This window comes from Theobroma cacao, chromosome 2, assembly GCF_053813885.1.
Source record: "Theobroma cacao isolate CCN51 chromosome 2, ASM5381388v1, whole genome shotgun sequence".
Taxonomy (NCBI): domain Eukaryota; kingdom Viridiplantae; phylum Streptophyta; class Magnoliopsida; order Malvales; family Malvaceae; genus Theobroma; species Theobroma cacao.
The window spans coordinates 3,378,744-3,397,433 of NC_142640.1; the positions used below are offsets into that span (position 1 = coordinate 3,378,744).

The window sequence follows — 18,690 nt, forward strand, 5'->3', positions numbered from 1 at the left end:
GGTTTCTAATACTTTTTTTTTATTAATTAAATATTATTATGCGACTCCCACTACAGTAAACTTGAAAACGTGTTGGCATGCGCGAAAGCCACAACGAGAATTTGCTGTCAATCTTTAGGTTTTAAATAAATTCTGGATGCTATGCAGATATTTTTGTCACATGTCAGCTTTAATAGAATTTAATAAATCTATAAATTACAAATTCGAATTCTCAATTCAAAAACATACTCAACAGATTATAGAAGATTCATATTTATATATTTAAAATTTATTTTATTATAAGATATGAAATTTTTAACATAATAAATCATACAAAGCATAAAAAAAATATATTTTTATATTTAACATGAAAAATATACTAATCTTTTTTCTTTTTGTCCCATCCCAGTCAGACCAAATAAATGAAAATATAATATATAGAATTTTTTTAGGTTTCTTAATTGATGGTATGATTTTGGGTTTTTATGGTTCTTCACAATTGAAAGAACATAGTTATCTAGATAATTAATTTAGATTTGGATCTCACGTGCTTTCTATACTGTAGAAGAAATCATAAATAATTGCATTCTTAAGCGAAGCTCTTGTTTTCTTATCAAAATATTGAAATTTTGTTTTTATGTTATTATTTTAATATTAATATAAATAAAAACATATTTACATTAATAATATAATAATCTAAATAAATCAAGTATAACTCAACCTAAAATCACATTTTCAAATCCAATTATAAGCAATCTAAACTCGTAAATCTAAATAAATAATTCAACTCTCGAACACCTCTATCACTAATACAAATTTTATAACTTTGGATTGTCAATTTCAAAAATTATATATAATTGTATTTTTTGAAAAAAATTAAAAAATCAACTTTTATATAATTTCAAAGATTATATATATAATCTTCACTTTGTTGCCTTCCGCGGGAGATTACGCCCCAACATCAATGAAAGTCTAATTTTCAAAAAATAAAAAAAGAAAGTACCTGATTATTTATATAACACTACATAAACTTAGAGTACATCAACCATTAAACAAGGTCAATTCTGAAAGCTACGAGGGTGAAACATCTAATAAACCAAATATCGTATGGATGGCCCTACGGCCTGAATCTATCAGTGATGGCTTCAGTGCTTGAACGAAGGAGGCCTCCTAATCTTAGTGGCTTGCTCGAAGGCATATGCAATCTCAATCAGCGTTGGCTCTGAGCCCTTTAGTCCTGCAAAGCAAATGCCAAAAGGCACCCCATTGTATCATATCCTGCGGGGACAAGACAATGATTCCTGGATATCCACCTATTGCCAGACCAGGCGAAGCTGATGGAAAAGGTGACAACAACGCGTCTAGTTGTTCTCCCTCATCAACTTCTGGATTCCATCTCTTCACATTTTTTCTAAATGTAATATTGCGTCCTTCTCTTTCTTGCCGATGCTATTCGTAGCTTCAGCGTCAAGGAAAAGCTGTTGCCTATATTCCTTGTGTTTTTTCCTGCATGACCCAAAACTCAAGCATACCACTCAGCACCAAATACGTAAGACTGTAAGCTTTACTCATACCAAAATTGGGAACAATGCATTAGTGAAGATAACTGTATGTGTTGATTGCTGAAATACTCACCAAATCTGAATTTATTGTTGAATGCAATGATATCTTTCAAGGATCGAACTGGAGATACCACAAGCTCTTTTAGGTAAAAATTCAAGGACAATTTGAACTCAGCAGTCGTTGCTACATCTTTGTAGTCTATATCGGCGCTATAAGCAGCCAGGAACTTGGATTCGTCCAAATTTTCTACCAAAACTGCATCTCCTTGCCTTAATTTGCAGGAAATAGAATTATCAATGTTAAAAATAGGGGAAAGCTTAGAGGAGATGATTTTGGTAGACGCCATAGCTGTAATTGAAGATACCTGTTTCCCTCGTTCAACTCTTTTAGCCTGCATAGAATCAGAGTTTCTCATTAAATAAATAGAAGCTGGCAGAATTATAATTTCTTTATTAATGTAATCATAAGATTTGAACTGAAAAATTATAATTGCCATCCATCTACTAACTTACCAGAAAGTGTACTTTGATGGGGAGTGTGAACAAATTATTCCTACTGTAGATTTCTCTAACATCATCAAATATGTATGCAGTGCATCGTGAAAATAATTGATGTTTGAACATTAACTTTGCTTTTTGGGGTTTTTGATATGGTTCCTCAGGATTGCTGGGACATGCCCTTATGTGATAAAGTGAATCCGCATTAATTTGGTTGTGTCAGACAAATGATGACCCTTTGCATTGGAGGAGAAAAGAAAAAGCAAACTTTTTTCTGGTGCTTTTTTTCTTCCAATAAACAATTGAATTTGCATGCTAAGTAGTACAGTAGGCTACAAAATCTTTTATCATCTTGAAAGACATATTTGTTGTCAAATTACAATGAGACAATTTTGAATTTGGAAAAAGCAATGAGTCCGTGGCTTCTTTGACTACCAGGGCAAGGACAAATGACTGGCAATGTCAGAAGGGCACCACCAGGAATATGCTTATTCCTAGGGAACCCTCATAATTCCAAAAACAGGAGCAACATCAACATGGAAAGTCACCACTCATAGTTAATCAGTGTTTCTAGCTTATCCCCTTCCTCAGCTTCTCAATTCCATTTCTTGAAAATAAAGCTGGCTTCTGAGGTACTCACCCCCAAGTTCGACTATAAATTAGTACACTATTCTTGTACAAACTGATCAACCCAATCAGAATTTGAAAATACTTTATGCATTTTATTAATTAAAATTAAATATTTTAATTAGAAGTAATTTTTTTTTATTTGGACAACATGAATTTCGTAACTAATTCGTTGAGTATAAATAAGCATAGTATTAAGAAATCTAAATATAAAATAAAACTAAATTTAACATGACCCATTTATAAGATACTTATTTTCATCCTTTATCAAATTTATCTACTTAAGGTTGCGTGTAAGATTAAGCATAATAGTGATTTGATTCCATTAGTCAATTCCTGCGGTGTGCACATGTTATCCTCATTTTATTCCAGCAGTAGGAAAGCAACAAATACTAATCGATTGCTGCAGTGTAAATGCATGCTTCTTTTCGGCCTATAGCTTATTCAATCGACCATGGTGAGGGGCAAAGCGAATCCTATGTCGTGTGTGGTGGCTGGGACCAATGAAACACATTGTCACGAAGGATCTGGGTCCATGACTTTGTCGTCCTGCGAATATACTTTTTCTTTTTCTTTATCTTTAACAAGAAGCGTGGTACACGAGGGAAGAAATAATAGACTGTTCCTTTTTGAAGAACAAAACCTCTAGCTGGGCTGTGACTTTCAGTCATCGCACCTTTTTGTGACGATATGTTAGGGGAATGCTTAACCATGATCATTCATGTTGATGTTCATACGTTGAAAGTTCTGAAAATTAAAGTAAAAGAGAGAAAAAAATAATTAATGCCGAATAGTTTATTTCATACTTAATTTTCATGAATAGCAAATAGACAATAGGTAAAGGACCGTAGTAGAAAGTAATTCTCAAGGTTTGAATGAAGGAGGCTTCCTAATCTTGGTAGCTTGCTCAAAGCCATATGCGATTTCAATTAGCTTCGGCTCCGAGCCCTTCAGTCCCCCAAAGGAAAGGCCAATAGGAACCCCCTGGCTATCATATCCTGCAGGCACAATAATTGCTGGGAACCCTCCAATTGCATACATAGGAGAAGCATCTGACCTAGGAGTCGCCAATGCATCCAGCTTGTAGTCTTTCATCAACTTCTCGAATCCATTTCTCGACAGATTTTCCAAGTTTGACAATGCTGCCCTCTCTTGAGCGCCAATCCCATTTGTGGCCTGGGCTGCCAGAAAGATATCTTGGCCTATTTTATCTGTCAGTTCCTGCAAAGCCCACCATATTAACCAACATTAAGTGTGATCATTAATCCTGTGGAATGTTTCCCGAAATAATTAATGTACATATGCATAATTTCAGGCTCTTATGCCCACCAAATCGGGGAATTTCAGGTTGAAGGCAATGATATCTGCCAAGGATCGCACTGGGGAAGCCACCAACTCTTGAAGGTAGGCATTCAAGGACAATTTGAACTCAGCTAAGGTCGCCAATGCTTCTCCACTTAAGTTGAAATTCAGTATAACATCGATGTTGGCTATTTGCAAATTGTCTACCAAAACAGCACCTTCTCCCCTGCATTCACAAAAAGTTAGTACTTTATTAAAAAGATTGAACCAATAGGCATTAGGCTAAGCCGATCATTTCAGCTGCCTGAATACAAATTGTTAGTTATAATTTTTTTTTGTGTCACCTTAGTGTTTGTAAATGGGTCTCAAAAGTCCGACCAAAACCTAATCCTTCAACAATTTTGAAAAATGGATTTCTCACTATGCCCAATCTCTTTCCTTTGAGCCCATAGCTATTAAGGAATTGTTTATAGCCACCAGGAGGAATGTAAGCTGAAGCATATCTAGTTGCATGGTCATTCGAATCGAAGCCTACAATGGCATCAAGAACATAAACAGCATCCGACACTGTCCTGCAGATAGGCCTGTTGAATCCAATAGGGAAGAGGTATTTCGTTGAGGTTAGGACCATTAATAACATCTCACAGAAGAATTAATCACAAACCACAAATCAGAAAGAAAGAAAGCCATTCCAAAGTAACAGTAATAAAGAGCGACTTAACCCAATGGTGTCCTGTCTTGGAGTAATTGGAATGACCCCAGCTCGGCTGGTGAGACCAACTGTAGGTTTGAGGCCCACTACTGAATTAAAACTGGCAGGACATAAGATGGAGCCATCAGTCTCCGTCCCTAAGGACACAGTTACCAAGTTTGCGGCCACTGAAATTGCTGATCCACTACTTGACCCACAAGGAGTTGCGGACAAGACATAAGGATTCTGCAAGCCATTACAGAACAAGCTCTATTACGTCGTGGGAGATGCATTTGTTTTTTTACACACTAGCTAGTGATTGGGGATAATAACTGTTCAAAAGAACAACTACAAGAACGCATACGAGCATGCATACTGGTCAACATGGTAATTTCAAAAGACCCGTAAGATCAGAACTAATTTGGGAGTGGATGATTCATTTAACTCACCTTACCCTGCCCACCTCTTGGACTAAAGCCAGCGGGTGCAGTCAACGACCTAAACATAGACCACTCACTCAAGCTAGCTTTACCCAGAATGATTGCTCCAGCTTTTCTCAATTTCATCACTACCCCCGCATCCCTTGGCACGACTGAGCCAAGCAATGCAAAGGAACCGGCCGTGGTGTTCAGCTTATCATTAGTACCAATGTTATCCTTGAGCAGAATGGGAATACCGTGCAAGTCAGGCAGTAAACCATTATAGTACTTCCGCTCTTTGTCTGCAGTATCAGCTTGATACAAAGCATCAGGGTTCACTTCTATGATCCCTTTAAGGAGCACATTGAGCCTGACGATTTCTCCGAGATAGAACTCAACAAGTTGCCTTGAGGTGAGTTCGTTTCTCTGGAAAGCTAGTTTTATATCTTTTATTGTCGCTTCTTTGATTGAGAATGAGTAGTGTGTCGTTGTACTGGTGGAAAACCCGGATGATGATATTGGTGAAAGAATCAGAATGATGAGGAATAAGACGGAAGAGCTCCTTAGAGAAGAATTGGCGGCCATGGCTAAGCTGTAATGGAGGGAATTTGACTCACTGAGACAACTTGCTAAATTTTAGACTTCAGTTTTGAGTTTGAATCAGATTAGAAATTCCCTATCCTATAAATGGATTACGTTTGGGGGCTTTAACTGATTGTTTAATTCAAGTAAACTCCATTTTTCATTTGTAATCTAGGTAGGTTGCGAGTCGTGACCACTTCCTTGGACCAATTACATTTGGCGAAATAAATAAAGTCAGCTGAGAAAACGCACAAGCACTTGGGAACAGTCCTATAATCAATTATCTAATTCTCCTTTTCATGAAGGAATCTTCACAGTGCAGCTGTCCTCGAACCTTATAGTGCATGTATGACCAGTTCAACCCTCAGGGCCTTTGCCGTCCATTTCCGGTGAATTTCCTTATACTGTTTAATTTGGATCTTTAGCAAGTTTTTGAGGTATAGAGACAATACGTGTGTCGTCTAGAGCTTGGAATTTTGAGTGTTGAGCAGGTAAAACTAAAAAATTTGCTATCAAGTTTATAGCACTCAAAGAGGTAAACTTTTTTTTTTTAAAAAAAAAAAATAGTTTAGACATAGATTTACACATAGTTCATATATATACATACAAACATTTTGTCAAAATTTTTGTACAAATTTAATGATACAGTTATAATATAATATTTTTAGTTGCTTAGTTAGCTAATTAGATTATAATAACTAATTAGGGTTCGATTATAAATAAAATTGACCTCTTATCTATATGTTATTCATTTTTGTATATATACAAATAATTTTGAAATATAATATTTCTTTTCTTATAACATATCCTAAAAAAGAAGAATCATTCATGAATATACTAAAATATTAAATTTGATTTTAAATGGGATTATGTATTTTGAAAGCAATACATTGTCTTTCTCCCTGTCAATGAGGTTTGTTTGTTAATATGTTTGTTTTTGCTGTTCTGTGACTAGACTAAACAAAAGAGGTAATCCTCTCTTTCTTCTTATGTTAATCTCCAAACAAAATGAAGGAATTTTCAGTTTCAAATTATTGATTTTACCAACTAATTAAACACGAGCTAACTAATTCACCAAATAATCACTGAAATGTTAATGATCTAAAGGTGCTTTTTTCTTTTCTTTTTCATTTTCTTTTTAATGGTACTTATTCCAATTAATGTCTTTAAAGGCATTGTGTATATACCTATGTGCATGTAAGGTTGATCCAACCTGCAACATGTTCAATAACCAATAATATTGGATTGAAACAATTGAAAATCTTAAGTAATTAGAACCTTCTTACTATATTTAATCACAATTATTTTTCTAAAAATTGAAGTCAAAGTTGTTTAAAATTTTTTATTAGTTAACTATATCAGCTTTTTAACATTTTGATTATATTACCCCTACATAGTATTGACTAAAAGCTTTTATATCATCTTTAAAACATATTTATTAGATATGTATACATATCTTAGGCAAAAAAAAATCAATCAAAATTTATTTATATTTTATTTTTTAAAGCAAATCTAATATTCTATCCTAAAAATTTAACGTTGAAGAGTTTCAACATTCAATTTTTTTTGGTTCATCCAATAAAATTAAGTTAATTATTCTTAATTAATTTGGGCACAAAAGGATAATAGTCAAATTTGAAGGGTAGTAGAAGGAGAAATATGTTGATCCAAGACATTACTTTTGATGAATGCCAATGAGGAAGATCTGTTAGTTTGGCAGCCTACGGCTTTGGGTCAGTACACAAATTAAATTGGAATACAAGTTTTTTTTTTCTTTTTCTTTTTGGTGAAATACTAGAGTCTTCACCGCAGAGAAAGTATAATGGCTTTTTAAATCAGAGCCCTAGCTTGGAACAATACAAAAACAGTTTGGCTGGCTATCATATCGCTTAATATAGTAAATTTTTTTCACGGAGTGCCGAACCCTAAGATGCATTATCTCTTGTGACTAGACTAGATTTAACAATTTTATATACGACACAACAACATGACTCGAGTTTAATTAAGTTTGAATTTAAATTAATCGTGTTTCATGTATTAATCGTGTCAACATGATTAAGATACGAATAAATCATTTTAACCGTGTCAAATTCACTTAACTTGTTTAAAACACAATTAGTTAATCATGTTATTTTGTACCCGTATAGTCTATAACTCATTTATTATCTATTTATTTATTTATGTTTACTTGTCATATAGACACATTTAGTAATAATTTATTTATTCATACAAATACAAATATTTTTATAATGATTAAGATTTATTGATATTAACTTTTATTATATTTGGTAAATATTATGATATTTATAATTTTTTACTGTCAATTTGAATAATATAATTATATTTTACTCATACATATTTTAATTTAATCATGTTAATTGTATCAATTATGTAAACATATCATAAATTATATAAACTTTAATTGTATTAATTGTGTCGTGTCATATAAAATTTAACTCGACATGCTTAATAATGTGTTAATCATATCGTGTCGTATTACACATTTATTAAACATATTCATATACGTATTTAAAATTCTAACACGATTAATTAATTATATCATATTCGTATTTACTCATATAACTGTTAATATCTTATATTTACACGATATGAATAAAACACGAATATGCAAATTGTCATATCAAAAATACATGAATGGTAATAACACCAGAACAACTTAAGCATCATCTTGCATTGTCCCCATCTACGTACACGAGCTGTGTGGTTTTACACAAAAAATCACTGCCCCAAAGACGTCTAAAGCCAGCAACTTATATACATCAGAACAACAACAAACAGAGATTCAACCCAGCAAAGAGCCACTGTTACTGAAATATGATCAGCGTATCACTGCTTATTTTTCAATTGATCAGCTAGACCATTAACTTCTAAAAGGGTAATGTTAAATTTGCTGCCTATGGTGAGGGGCATATGTTAAAGCAAATCCTATTTTCTGTGCATTCGCTGGGACCAATTAAACACTTTGTCATGAAGGATATGGGTCCGTGACTTTTGTCATCCTGCCAACATACTTTTTCTTCAACAAGAAGCGTGGTACAACAGGGAAGAAATAATAGACTGTTTCTTTTTGAAGAACAAAAGCTCTAGGTGGACTGTGAGTCGGCCATCGAACCTTTTCGTGACGATGCTCAATATGTTAGGCGAATGCTTAACCGTGATCATTTATGTTGTTCATACGTTTCGGTTACATATTAATTTCTGTTCTTTTTCAAACGTAAATTTTATATTTCATATCAAAAAAGAAAGAAAGAAGATCGAATATACGTTGAAGATTAAAAATCAAAATAATATTGTTTTTTTAATCTAATATATATATATATACAGATATATATAATGTGTATATCAACTTTAATCCTATAGATCGGTTATAAAGATATATAAAAAAAATAAATTGTTGTTTAGAAATTTTAATCAATGAAAATTCTGAAACCTGAAGGAGAGAGAAACATAATTTTTCATGCATAATTTCATTAGTAGCAAACAGAAAATAGGTAAAGGGCCGTAGTAGAAAGTAATTTTCAAGGTTTGAATGAAGGAGGCTTCCTAATCTTGGTAGCTTGCTCAAAGCCATATGCGATTTCAATTAACTTGGGCTCCGAGCCCTTCAGTCCCCCAAATTAAAGGCCGAAAGGTACCCCCTTGCTATCATGTCCAGCAGGCACGATAATTGCAGGGAACCCTCCAATTGCATACGCAGGAGAAACATCTGACCTAGGAGTCACCAATTGATCCAGCTTGTACTCTCTCAGCAACTTCTCGAATCCATTTCTCGACAGATTTTCCAAGTTTGACAATGCCCTCTCTTGAGCGCCAATACCATTTGTGGCCTGGGCTGCAAGAAAGATAACTTGGCCTATTTTATATGTCAATTCCTACAAAGGCCACCATATTAACCAACATTAAGTGTGATCATTAATCATGTGGAATGTTTCTCGAAATAATTAATGTACATATGCATAATTTCATGCTATTATACCAACCAAATCAGGGAATATCAGGTTGAAGGCAATGATATCTGCCAAGGATCGCACTGGGGAAGCCGCCAACTCTTTAAGATGGGCATTCAAGGACAATTTGAACTCAGCTAAGGTTGCTACTGCTTCACCACTTAAGGTGACATTCAGTATAACGTCGATGTTGGCTATTTGCAAATTGTCTACCACAACTGCTCCTTCTCCCCTGAATTCACAAAAAGTTAGTCCTTTGTTAAAATGATTAATCCATATGGCATTGGGCTAACCCGGTCATCCCAGCTGGCTGAATACAAATTGTTAGTTATAATTTTCTTTGTGCGTTACCTTAACGTCTGTAAATGGTTCTCAAAAGTCTGACCTAAACCTAATCCTTCAACAATTTTGAAAAATGGATTTCTCACTATCCCGAATCTCTTTCCTTTGAGCCCATAGCTATTAAGGAATTGTTTATAGCCACCAGGAGGAATGTACGCTGAAGCATATCTAGTTGCTTGGTCATTCGAATCGAAGCGTACAATGGCACCAAGAACGTAAACAGCATCCAACACTGTCGTGCAGATAGGCCTGTTGAATCCAATAGTGAAGAGGTATTTCGTTGAGGTTATGACCATTAATAACATCTCACAGAAGAATTAATCACAAACGACAAATCAGAAAGAAAAAAAAAAGCCATTTCTTTTTTATAAAAAAAAGAAAGAAAAAAAAAAGCCATTTCAAAGTAACAGTAATAAAGCGCGACTTAACCCAATGGTGTCCTCTCTTGGAGTAATAATTGTAACTGACCCAAGCTCGGCTGGTGAGACCAACTGTAGGTTTGAGGCCCCCTACTGAATTAAAACTGGCAGGACGTAAGAGGGATCCATCAGTCTCCATCCCTAATGACACTGTTACCGAGTTTGCGGCCACTGACATTGCTGATCCACAACTTGGGCCACAAGGAGTTGCAGACAAGACATAAGGATTCTGCAAGCCATTACAGAACAAGCTGTATTACTTCGTGGAACATGCATTTGTTTTTTACACACTAGCTAGTAATTGGGGATAATAATTGTTCAAAAGAGCAATTATAAGAACCTGTATGAGCATGCATACTGGTCAATATGGTAATTTCAAAAGACCCGTAAGATCAGAACTAATTTGGGAGTGGATGATTCATTTAACTCACCTTACCCTGCCCACCTCTTGGACTAAAGCCAGCGGGTGCAGTAAGCGACCTAAAATTAGGCCACTCACTCAAGCTAGCTTTACCCAGAATGATTGCTCCAGCTTTTCTCAATTTAACCACTACCCCTGCATCCCTTGGCACGACTGAGCCAAGCAATGCAAAGGAACCGGCCGTGGTGTTCAGCTTATCTTTAGTACTGATGTTATCCTTGAGCAGAATGGGAATGCCGTGCAAGTCAGGCAGTGAACCATAATAGTACTTCCGCTCTGTCTGCAGCATCAGCTTGGTATTCTCGCTTGCTAATTTATCAAGATAATTTATATTAAAACTTTTATTAAATTAGTAAAACATCATGCAAGTGCACATGATCAATAAGTAATATAGCAGTAAGTGAATTATTATCTTCACATAAAATTGAATCTCAATTCTTACTAATTATTAAAATTGGACAATCTAATCTTGTCCAAAAAAATCTAATTTGGAAAATAATTGAAAATGAAAATTAAAGTAGTAAAGCTAAACTATTAAATTAAGCTAAAAAAAATACAAGTAAATTGAGTTGGAGAACACTGGGGAAGTATCTAGAATTATGGTTTCAATTAATGCTTCATTTGGACTTAACATTGACTAATTACCTACTTTTATGGAAAACTAATGCTAGCCTAGGATCCTTAAGCATGTACGATTCTCTATCGAGATATCGTACAATGGCCTACCTTAATTTAATTCTTTATATGTCTATAGCTAATTAATTAAGCTAAGTTCCTTAAGTATAGGTCTTATAAAGTGGTTGTATATGGTTAATGGGTGTATATCTACCCTATTAACAAATCACCCAATTAATGGCTTATTGCAATGATCATATACTACTCAAACTATGGTTTTTTTAGACTAATTTTTTCCAGTATTATCTATAAACTGATAACCAATATTACATCATGTTTGGAGGCATTTCTTAAGCTACTAGCACCATCATTTGCCATTTTAGTTCCAAGTCCTTGCACATCATTGAATATTAGAAAATCAATTAATTAGAGACTGAAATGAGGGATTTAAACAAAAAATTCATTGAAATTGCATAAATGATAAATGTAATGACATGAATTAAATTACTACTAAGTATAAAATTACTAATGAATTACTTAAAACTAGAAGACTTAACTCAATTTTAGGTTTCAAAGATGCATAAAATAATTTTATGGTAGCGTTTGGTATGAGGAAAGGGAGAGTACATTCCCTACAATATATTTAATTAAATTATATTGTAATATTTGTTTTGTAACAGACCACTGCAATGTAAGATTGCAATGTAATCACATTACAATTAAGGAATGTAATATGATTATAATTTAAAACTAATGTAATCACATTACATTGCACTTTGTAATATTGGCATTTTTATCTTTCAATTTTATTATATTGTTAAAAATATTTTGTAATGTTATAATTAAAATAAAAAATATTAAAATAAAATATAAAATATATGAATTAGAAATTAAAATAAAATAAAATATAAGAAATTAAAATTTATATAATATAGGTAAAAAATTAAAATAAGATATATAATATAAAAAATTATATTAAAGAAATGAAAATAAAATATATGATATTAAAAAATTTAAAAAATGATATTATATAAAATTAACAATAAAAAATACAAGTATATTAAACTTGCATTTTAATAAATTGGAGTAATTTTGAAAATTAATATTATATTTTCAACAAAATACTTGTAAACCAAACGTGCAATATTATCTTCTCTGCATTTTAATCATTAGTTTACTTGTATACCAAACACTATAATTTTATTTTCTCTACAATCATTTTACTTTCAATTATATTATTTGCAATCACATTATTTATAATCATATTATATTGTAAAGTACCAAACTCTACTTGTATAATAGAGTTATTTGGTACAATGCATCAGGGTTCACTTCTATGATCCCTTTAAGGAGCACATTGAGTCTGACGATTTCTCCGAGATAGAACTCAACAAGTTGCCTTGAGGTGATTTGGTTTCCCTGGAAAGTTAGTTTTATATCTTTTATTGTCACTTCCTTGGTTGAGAATGAGTAGCGTGTCATTGTACGGGTGGAAGACCCAGATGAACGATATAAAATTGCTGATAGAATCAGAATGACGAGGAAGACGGAAGAGCTCCTTAGAGAAGAATTGGCAGCCATGGCTAAGCTGCAATGGAAGGAATTTGACTCACTGAGACAACTTGCTAAATTTTAGACCTCAGTTTTCAGTTTGAATTAGATTAGAAATTCCCTATCCTATAAATAGATAACATTTGGGGGCTTTAACTGATTGTTTAATTCAAGATTTTTTATTTTTAATGTAGGCAGGTTGCGAGTCTTGCCCACTTCCTTGGACAAATTACAAATGGCGAACTAAATAAAGTCAGATGAGAAAACGCACAAGCACTTGGGAACACTACTATAATCAATTATCTAATTCTCCTTTTCATGAAGGAATCTTCACAGTGCAGCTGTCCTCGAACCTTATACTGCATGTATGACCAGTTCAACCCTCAGGGCCTTTGCCGTCCATTTCCGGTGAATTTCCTTATACTGTTTAGTTTGGATCTTTAGCAGGCAAAACTAAACAATTTGCCGTCATGTTTAGAGCACTCAAATAGGTAAATTTTTTTTTAAAAAAAATAGTTTAGACATAGTTTTACACATAGTTCATATGTATATATATATATATATATATATTGTTTAAATTTTTACACAAATTCAATAATATAGTTATAATACAATACTTTTAATTAGTTAGTTAGCTAATTAGATTATAATACTGTTAATTAATTAGAGTTAAATTATAAATAAAAGCCTTATATATATACCTCATTCATTTCTGTATATATACAAATAATTTCTAAATATAATATTTCTTTTCTTATAATATTTCTGAAAAAGGAAAAATCATTCATGAATATACTAAAATATTAAGTTTAATGTTTGTTTATTAGTGTGTTTTTTTTTTTGGCTGTTCTGTGACTAGACTAAACAAAAGAGGTAATCCTCTCTTTCTTCATATAAGTTAATCTCTAACCATAATGAAGGAATTTTCAGTTTCAAATTATTGGTTTTACCAACGAATTAAACACTAGCTAACTCATTCACCAAATAATCATTGAAATGTTAATGATCTAAAGGTGCTTTTTTCTTTTGTTTCTCTTTTGTTTTTCCTGTCCCTAATTAACTTTAAGGGTACTCATTTCAATTAATGTGTTTAAAGGCGTTGTGGACTTTGTAAAAATGAGACCTACTCTTAATTTAATTGGTTTGATTAAGGTATTGTGTTATAAAGTTTTGAAAAATTTTAATTCATCAAAAATTAAAATTCAGCGTCGGATCAATTTACCACTTATATTTAGAAAATTCTAATTATATTATATTGTAGCGTTTTTAATTTGATTAAAAATATCAAAAGTTGGAATATTTTGTAAAATATTTTCTATTCATGTAATATATCAATTTTGAACTAAATTAAAAAAATTTAAAAAGATAAAATTACAACAATACAAAGATTGATGGTAAGTAAATTTGATCTATCACTCTAATCTTAAGTAATTAGAACCTTTTTAACATATTTAATCACAATTATTTTTCTAAAAATTGAAGTCCAAACTTATTTAAAACTATATACTAGTTGACTGTATTTAACATTTGATTATATTACTCCTACATAGTATTGACTAAAAGCTTCTACATCATCTTTAAAAAATATTTATTAGATAAATGTACAACATACCTTGAGCAAAACAAAGATCAATCAAAATTTATTTATATTTAATTTTTCAAAACAAATCTAACATTCTATGGTACAAACTGAGAAAATAAAAATAAAAATATTCTATGGTACAAATTTAATGTTAACGAGTTAAACATTCAATTTTTTTTCGGTTCATCCAACAAAATGTACTTATTCTTAATTAATTTGGGCACAAAAAGTTAATAGTGAAACTTGAAGAGTGGTAGAAAGAGTAATTTCATTACTTAGATGAATGCCAATGAGGAAGATTTGTTACGGTCCTCATGGCGCAGGGGAAGTAATGGCTTTTTAAATCAGAAAGAACAACGCAGTAAAACAGTTTGGCTGTATGAAACTGTTAGTTCGCATTAGCATATGTTTATGATTTAGTGAAGAAATTGTCACAGCAGTTCCATGGAAAAACAACAAATCTGTTTAGACGGTACCAAAGAGAAAGTCCCCGGTTATATCAAATGATTCAGAAAAAGGAGGTTTTCTCAGCCTCGTAGCTTGTTCAAAAGCATAAGCAAGCTCAATTAGCTTCGGTTCTGTACCCTTCATAATTAATTATTATTATTTTAAAATCAGTGTATTATTAATGTATCAAAGAGGTAGAGTCGTACAAAGATGCCCAGAAAAAGGCAGTGGCAAAACCGCTATCATTCCTCACCACCCTTGAAGCAAACGTCATTACATAAAACAGCCATGCAGTACTGTAAATCACCCGGGAAACGACTCAGACCGTCGCGTTACATCTAAAACTCCCCAGACAATAATCAATCATACAAATACATTAAGTCCACGCAATAAATAAGTCTATGGTCTCAAATAAGGGTCCAAAAGCCATGTTATAGCGACTCCTGAGTCCGTTCCACAATCAGGGACACTTTGCCAAGCCATGATGATTGATGAATTACTAAATATTTCCAAGCTAATCCCTAGCTAACTTTAAGGGTAGTTATTATTCAAATAAATGTCTTTAAAGGCATTGTGAACGTTGTACAACTGAGACCTAATTTAATTGGTTTAAGGGTACTTATTATTGTTTTTTATTTTTTGTTCAGGAGAATGGATCCTAATTTAATTGGTTTGATTATAAAGTTTTGAAAATTTTTAATTCATCAAAAAATAAAATTCAATAAATTAGGTTTTGGTAAGATTCAAATTTATTTATTCAATTTAAAGTGATGAATGAAATTTTACACATATTTTTTAAAATGTGCAATTTAATAATTTTATTTTTTAAATTTGGTTAAAAATAAAAAAAGAAGCTAGAGTATTAATTTGTAAAATATTCATTTATTTTCATACTATATATATATATCTCAATTTTGAACTAAATTAAAAAATACAAAGGTAAATTTACAACAGTTCAAAAATTTATAATAAATAAATTTTATCTATCACCTTAAATAGAATGATAAATTTGAACCTTAGTTCATGTTTTGTAATGCACATGGTTTTTATTACAGTAATCAATAAATAAAATATTTATTTATTAAAATAAATTAAAAATGTTAAATAATTAAAATCTATTTAATATTTTTTTATAATTAAAAAAAAAATCTGAACCCTACTCTTTAAGTAAAAAGATTATGCATCAATTAATAAATTAAATATTCAAGTGTAAAATTTATTTAATATTTATTTAATCACAATTATTTTTTTAGAAATTGAAGTCAAAGTTATTTAAAAAAATTTTGTTAGTTGGCTATATATCAGCCTTTTGACGGGGGGGTGAGGCGGAGAGAATGAGAGGACTGCTGACATGGGAGGCAGCTTTGTGGTCGTCTTGTTGGGTTAAGGCCTACTTGGCCTAGGGGACCATGTATGTAGGGTGGTGGTCCAATCCAAGGGAAGGAGACGGAAGGATCGAGTTGCGGGTACCACCAACCGGAAACTTTCTCAAATTTAATGCCAATAGGGCAGCCAGAGGGAAACCAGATCCTGAGATGTAGGAAGAGTACAGAGAGATAGCGAGTGAGTGACGTTGACTTTAGGTCCTAAATTTGAGAATCTCTTATAATTTTATAACAATAATATAATTAATTATATTAAAATTAAAATAATTAATAAAATATTTATTTATATCTGTTTAATCTCGATCGTTATTTTATTTATTTATTTTTTAATCAATTAATAATAATATATATTTAATGATTTTTAACAATTAATATTTTATATTTAAAATCAATTATTTTTTTAATTTATAATTTGAAGCCTAAAGCCTTTCAATGATTTTTTTTTTAATTTTTATAAAAAGATCCGATTTAAATATTTAACTTTAACCTTCAAAATTAATGAGTCGTCCCAAAGAGTAAGAATAGGTTGATAATTTTCTCAAGTCCTATAGAGGTGGTTGATTCAAATTATGCCGATCTTAGAGTTGTATGTACAGCATTGGAGGTCTTTTTTGTCAATCTGAATGGTTTGGCCATAAGTCCTTGCTCATTCAAACTGACTCCAAAGTTGTTGCGTCTTGATTTGTTAATTGGCAGCCCGCAGGTACAACTGTAGAGGTACTGAAGGGATTTCCAATAGCTGGACGAGTGAGTGGAGGGAGCTAATTGGCACTGTCACAGTGAGAAACATTCTCAAGGAGGCAAATGGGTGTGCTGATCACTTGGTAAAACCTGGAATTGAAAGACAAGAAATGCTGCTAGCATGGCTATGAAAATGCATGAGTGGCAATGGCATTGGCAAGGTGATGGAGATATCTAAGGTTTCTTTTCCCTTTACTAATGCCTGGATGATGTTTTGTGTGATGCTGCCTGCGGTTTTGATGTTTCATGAGGATTATGTGCTGATGGTATACTGTTGATGCGATGGATTGGTTATGTGAACCGGAAAGTGGCTTGATGGGTATGTTATGGTCTGTATGTAGAGGCGGCTAAGAGGAGATAATGGGAAAGATTGTAATGAGCTCAGAGCTTTCTTTCCCGAGATGTACAGAATGGGTATTTGTTGTACGAGGGCTTTTCCCTTTATGGTGTTTGAGGGCTGTCTGTCTTTTGATGCTGTAAAGAAAGGGGATGTGATGTTTTGTGAGATATATTTTGTACAAGGGGACTTCATTTCTGACTATGTAGAGTTGTTAACTCCCTGTTGGTGGGTTACGGTTTTGATAACCCACAATTATTAACACAAAACTTTGACTTATAAAAATATCAATCTTTTAACATTTGTTGTATTACCCCTACATAGTATTGACTGAAAGCTTTTATATCATTTTTAAAAATCTTTATTAGATATATACACCATATCTTAGCCTAAAAAAAATCAATCAAAATTTATTTATATTTAATTAACTTAATTATTCTTAATTAATTTAGGCACAAAATGTTATTAGTCAAATTTGAAGAGTAGTAGGAAGTGTAATTACTTGATCCAAGACATTACTTTGATGAATGCCAACGATGAATATCTGTTAGTTTGGTAGCCCACGGCTTTAGGTCAGTATATAAATTAAATTAGAATATGTTGGTGTATTTTCAAAATAAAATATTATCTTTTCATATAAAAATTATCTTAACTTGAAGGTTATATCACATAATATGATATAATGTGACTATTGGATTATATATGGTTTTTCATGTGAATAGTTATATCTTTGGATAAAGTGATATGTTGAAAAAAACACTTTTAAATCCAAAAGGTTATAAGACAATTAAAAAAACACCACAGTTTAAAAATTTAGATATGAAAAGTTATCTTTTCATATTGTAGGTCAAATATCATATCTTATGAAACAAATAGTTGTCCTTTCATAAAGTAATTATTGAAACAATATCTTTAGTTATATCTAGTAAAATGTAAAAGTGTTTTTAAGAGAAAGAAGTGCCTTGATGAAAAGGTTGTGTCTTTAAGAAAAGTCACTTGTAAGTTTATATGAAGGACTTGCTACCAACTATTTTGACACACCTAGAAACAAATAAGACAAAAGCAAAAAAATTAAAAGCAATAGAAGTGTTATGTTCTAAAAATAATTATAAACACTTAAGTTCTCATTATCTATCACAGGAATCCAAATTCCTTATAATTTATTTGCTACAAGAAATAGGCTCTAAGGCTAAACAGCTTTGTAAACCCTTGTGTGTATGTA

General features: G+C 32.1%; 2 protein-coding genes and 1 pseudogene across 2 annotated transcripts; all 3 read right to left on the minus strand.

The window, feature by feature from the left end:
• Positions 1-918: 918 nt before the first annotated feature.
• LOC18607600 (putative amidase At4g34880) lies at positions 919-2,189 on the minus strand. The gene is made up of 4 exons (XM_088803855.1): positions 2,055-2,189; positions 1,907-1,933; positions 1,615-1,811; positions 919-1,485 (listed from the first exon to the last, which is right to left on the minus strand). Exons 1-4 carry the CDS (start codon positions 2,117-2,119, stop codon positions 1,391-1,393), a joined length of 384 nt encoding a protein of 127 aa, XP_088659981.1. The 5' UTR covers positions 2,120-2,189; the 3' UTR covers positions 919-1,390.
• Positions 2,190-3,530: 1,341 nt separating this feature from the next.
• LOC108660994 (putative amidase At4g34880) lies at positions 3,531-5,663 on the minus strand. Its single transcript, XM_088803315.1, has 5 exons — positions 5,109-5,663; positions 4,691-4,905; positions 4,313-4,552; positions 3,996-4,194; positions 3,531-3,887 (listed from the first exon to the last, which is right to left on the minus strand). The coding sequence occupies exons 1-5, from the start codon at positions 5,661-5,663 to the stop codon at positions 3,531-3,533; spliced, it is 1,566 nt and encodes a 521-aa protein (XP_088659441.1).
• Positions 5,664-9,199: 3,536 nt separating this feature from the next.
• On the minus strand, positions 9,200-13,006 carry LOC18607601 (putative amidase At4g34880; annotated as a pseudogene).
• Between the last annotated feature and the right edge of the window lie 5,684 nt (positions 13,007-18,690).

Bases quoted from the DNA above. Each gene is read 5' to 3' on its own strand.
- LOC18607600 (XM_088803855.1), bottom strand. From the start codon at position 2,119: ATGATGTTAGAGAAATCTACAGTAGGAATAATTTGTTCACACTCCCCA. The intron at 1,934-2,054 runs GTAAGTTAGTAG...GATTCTATGCAG, and splicing joins CCATCAAAGTACACTTTCTG to GCTAAAAGAGTTGAACGAGG. The intron at 1,486-1,614 runs GTGAGTATTTCA...TGGGTCATGCAG, and splicing joins CAACAATAAATTCAGATTTG to GAAAAAACACAAGGAATATA.
- LOC108660994 (XM_088803315.1), bottom strand. From the start codon at position 5,663: ATGGCCGCCAATTCTTCTCTAAGGAGCTCTTCCGTCTTATTCCTCATC. The intron at 4,906-5,108 runs GTGAGTTAAATG...AATGGCTTGCAG, and splicing joins CAAGAGGTGGGCAGGGTAAG to AATCCTTATGTCTTGTCCGC. The intron at 4,553-4,690 runs GTTAAGTCGCTC...TGGATTCAACAG, and splicing joins CCAAGACAGGACACCATTGG to GCCTATCTGCAGGACAGTGT.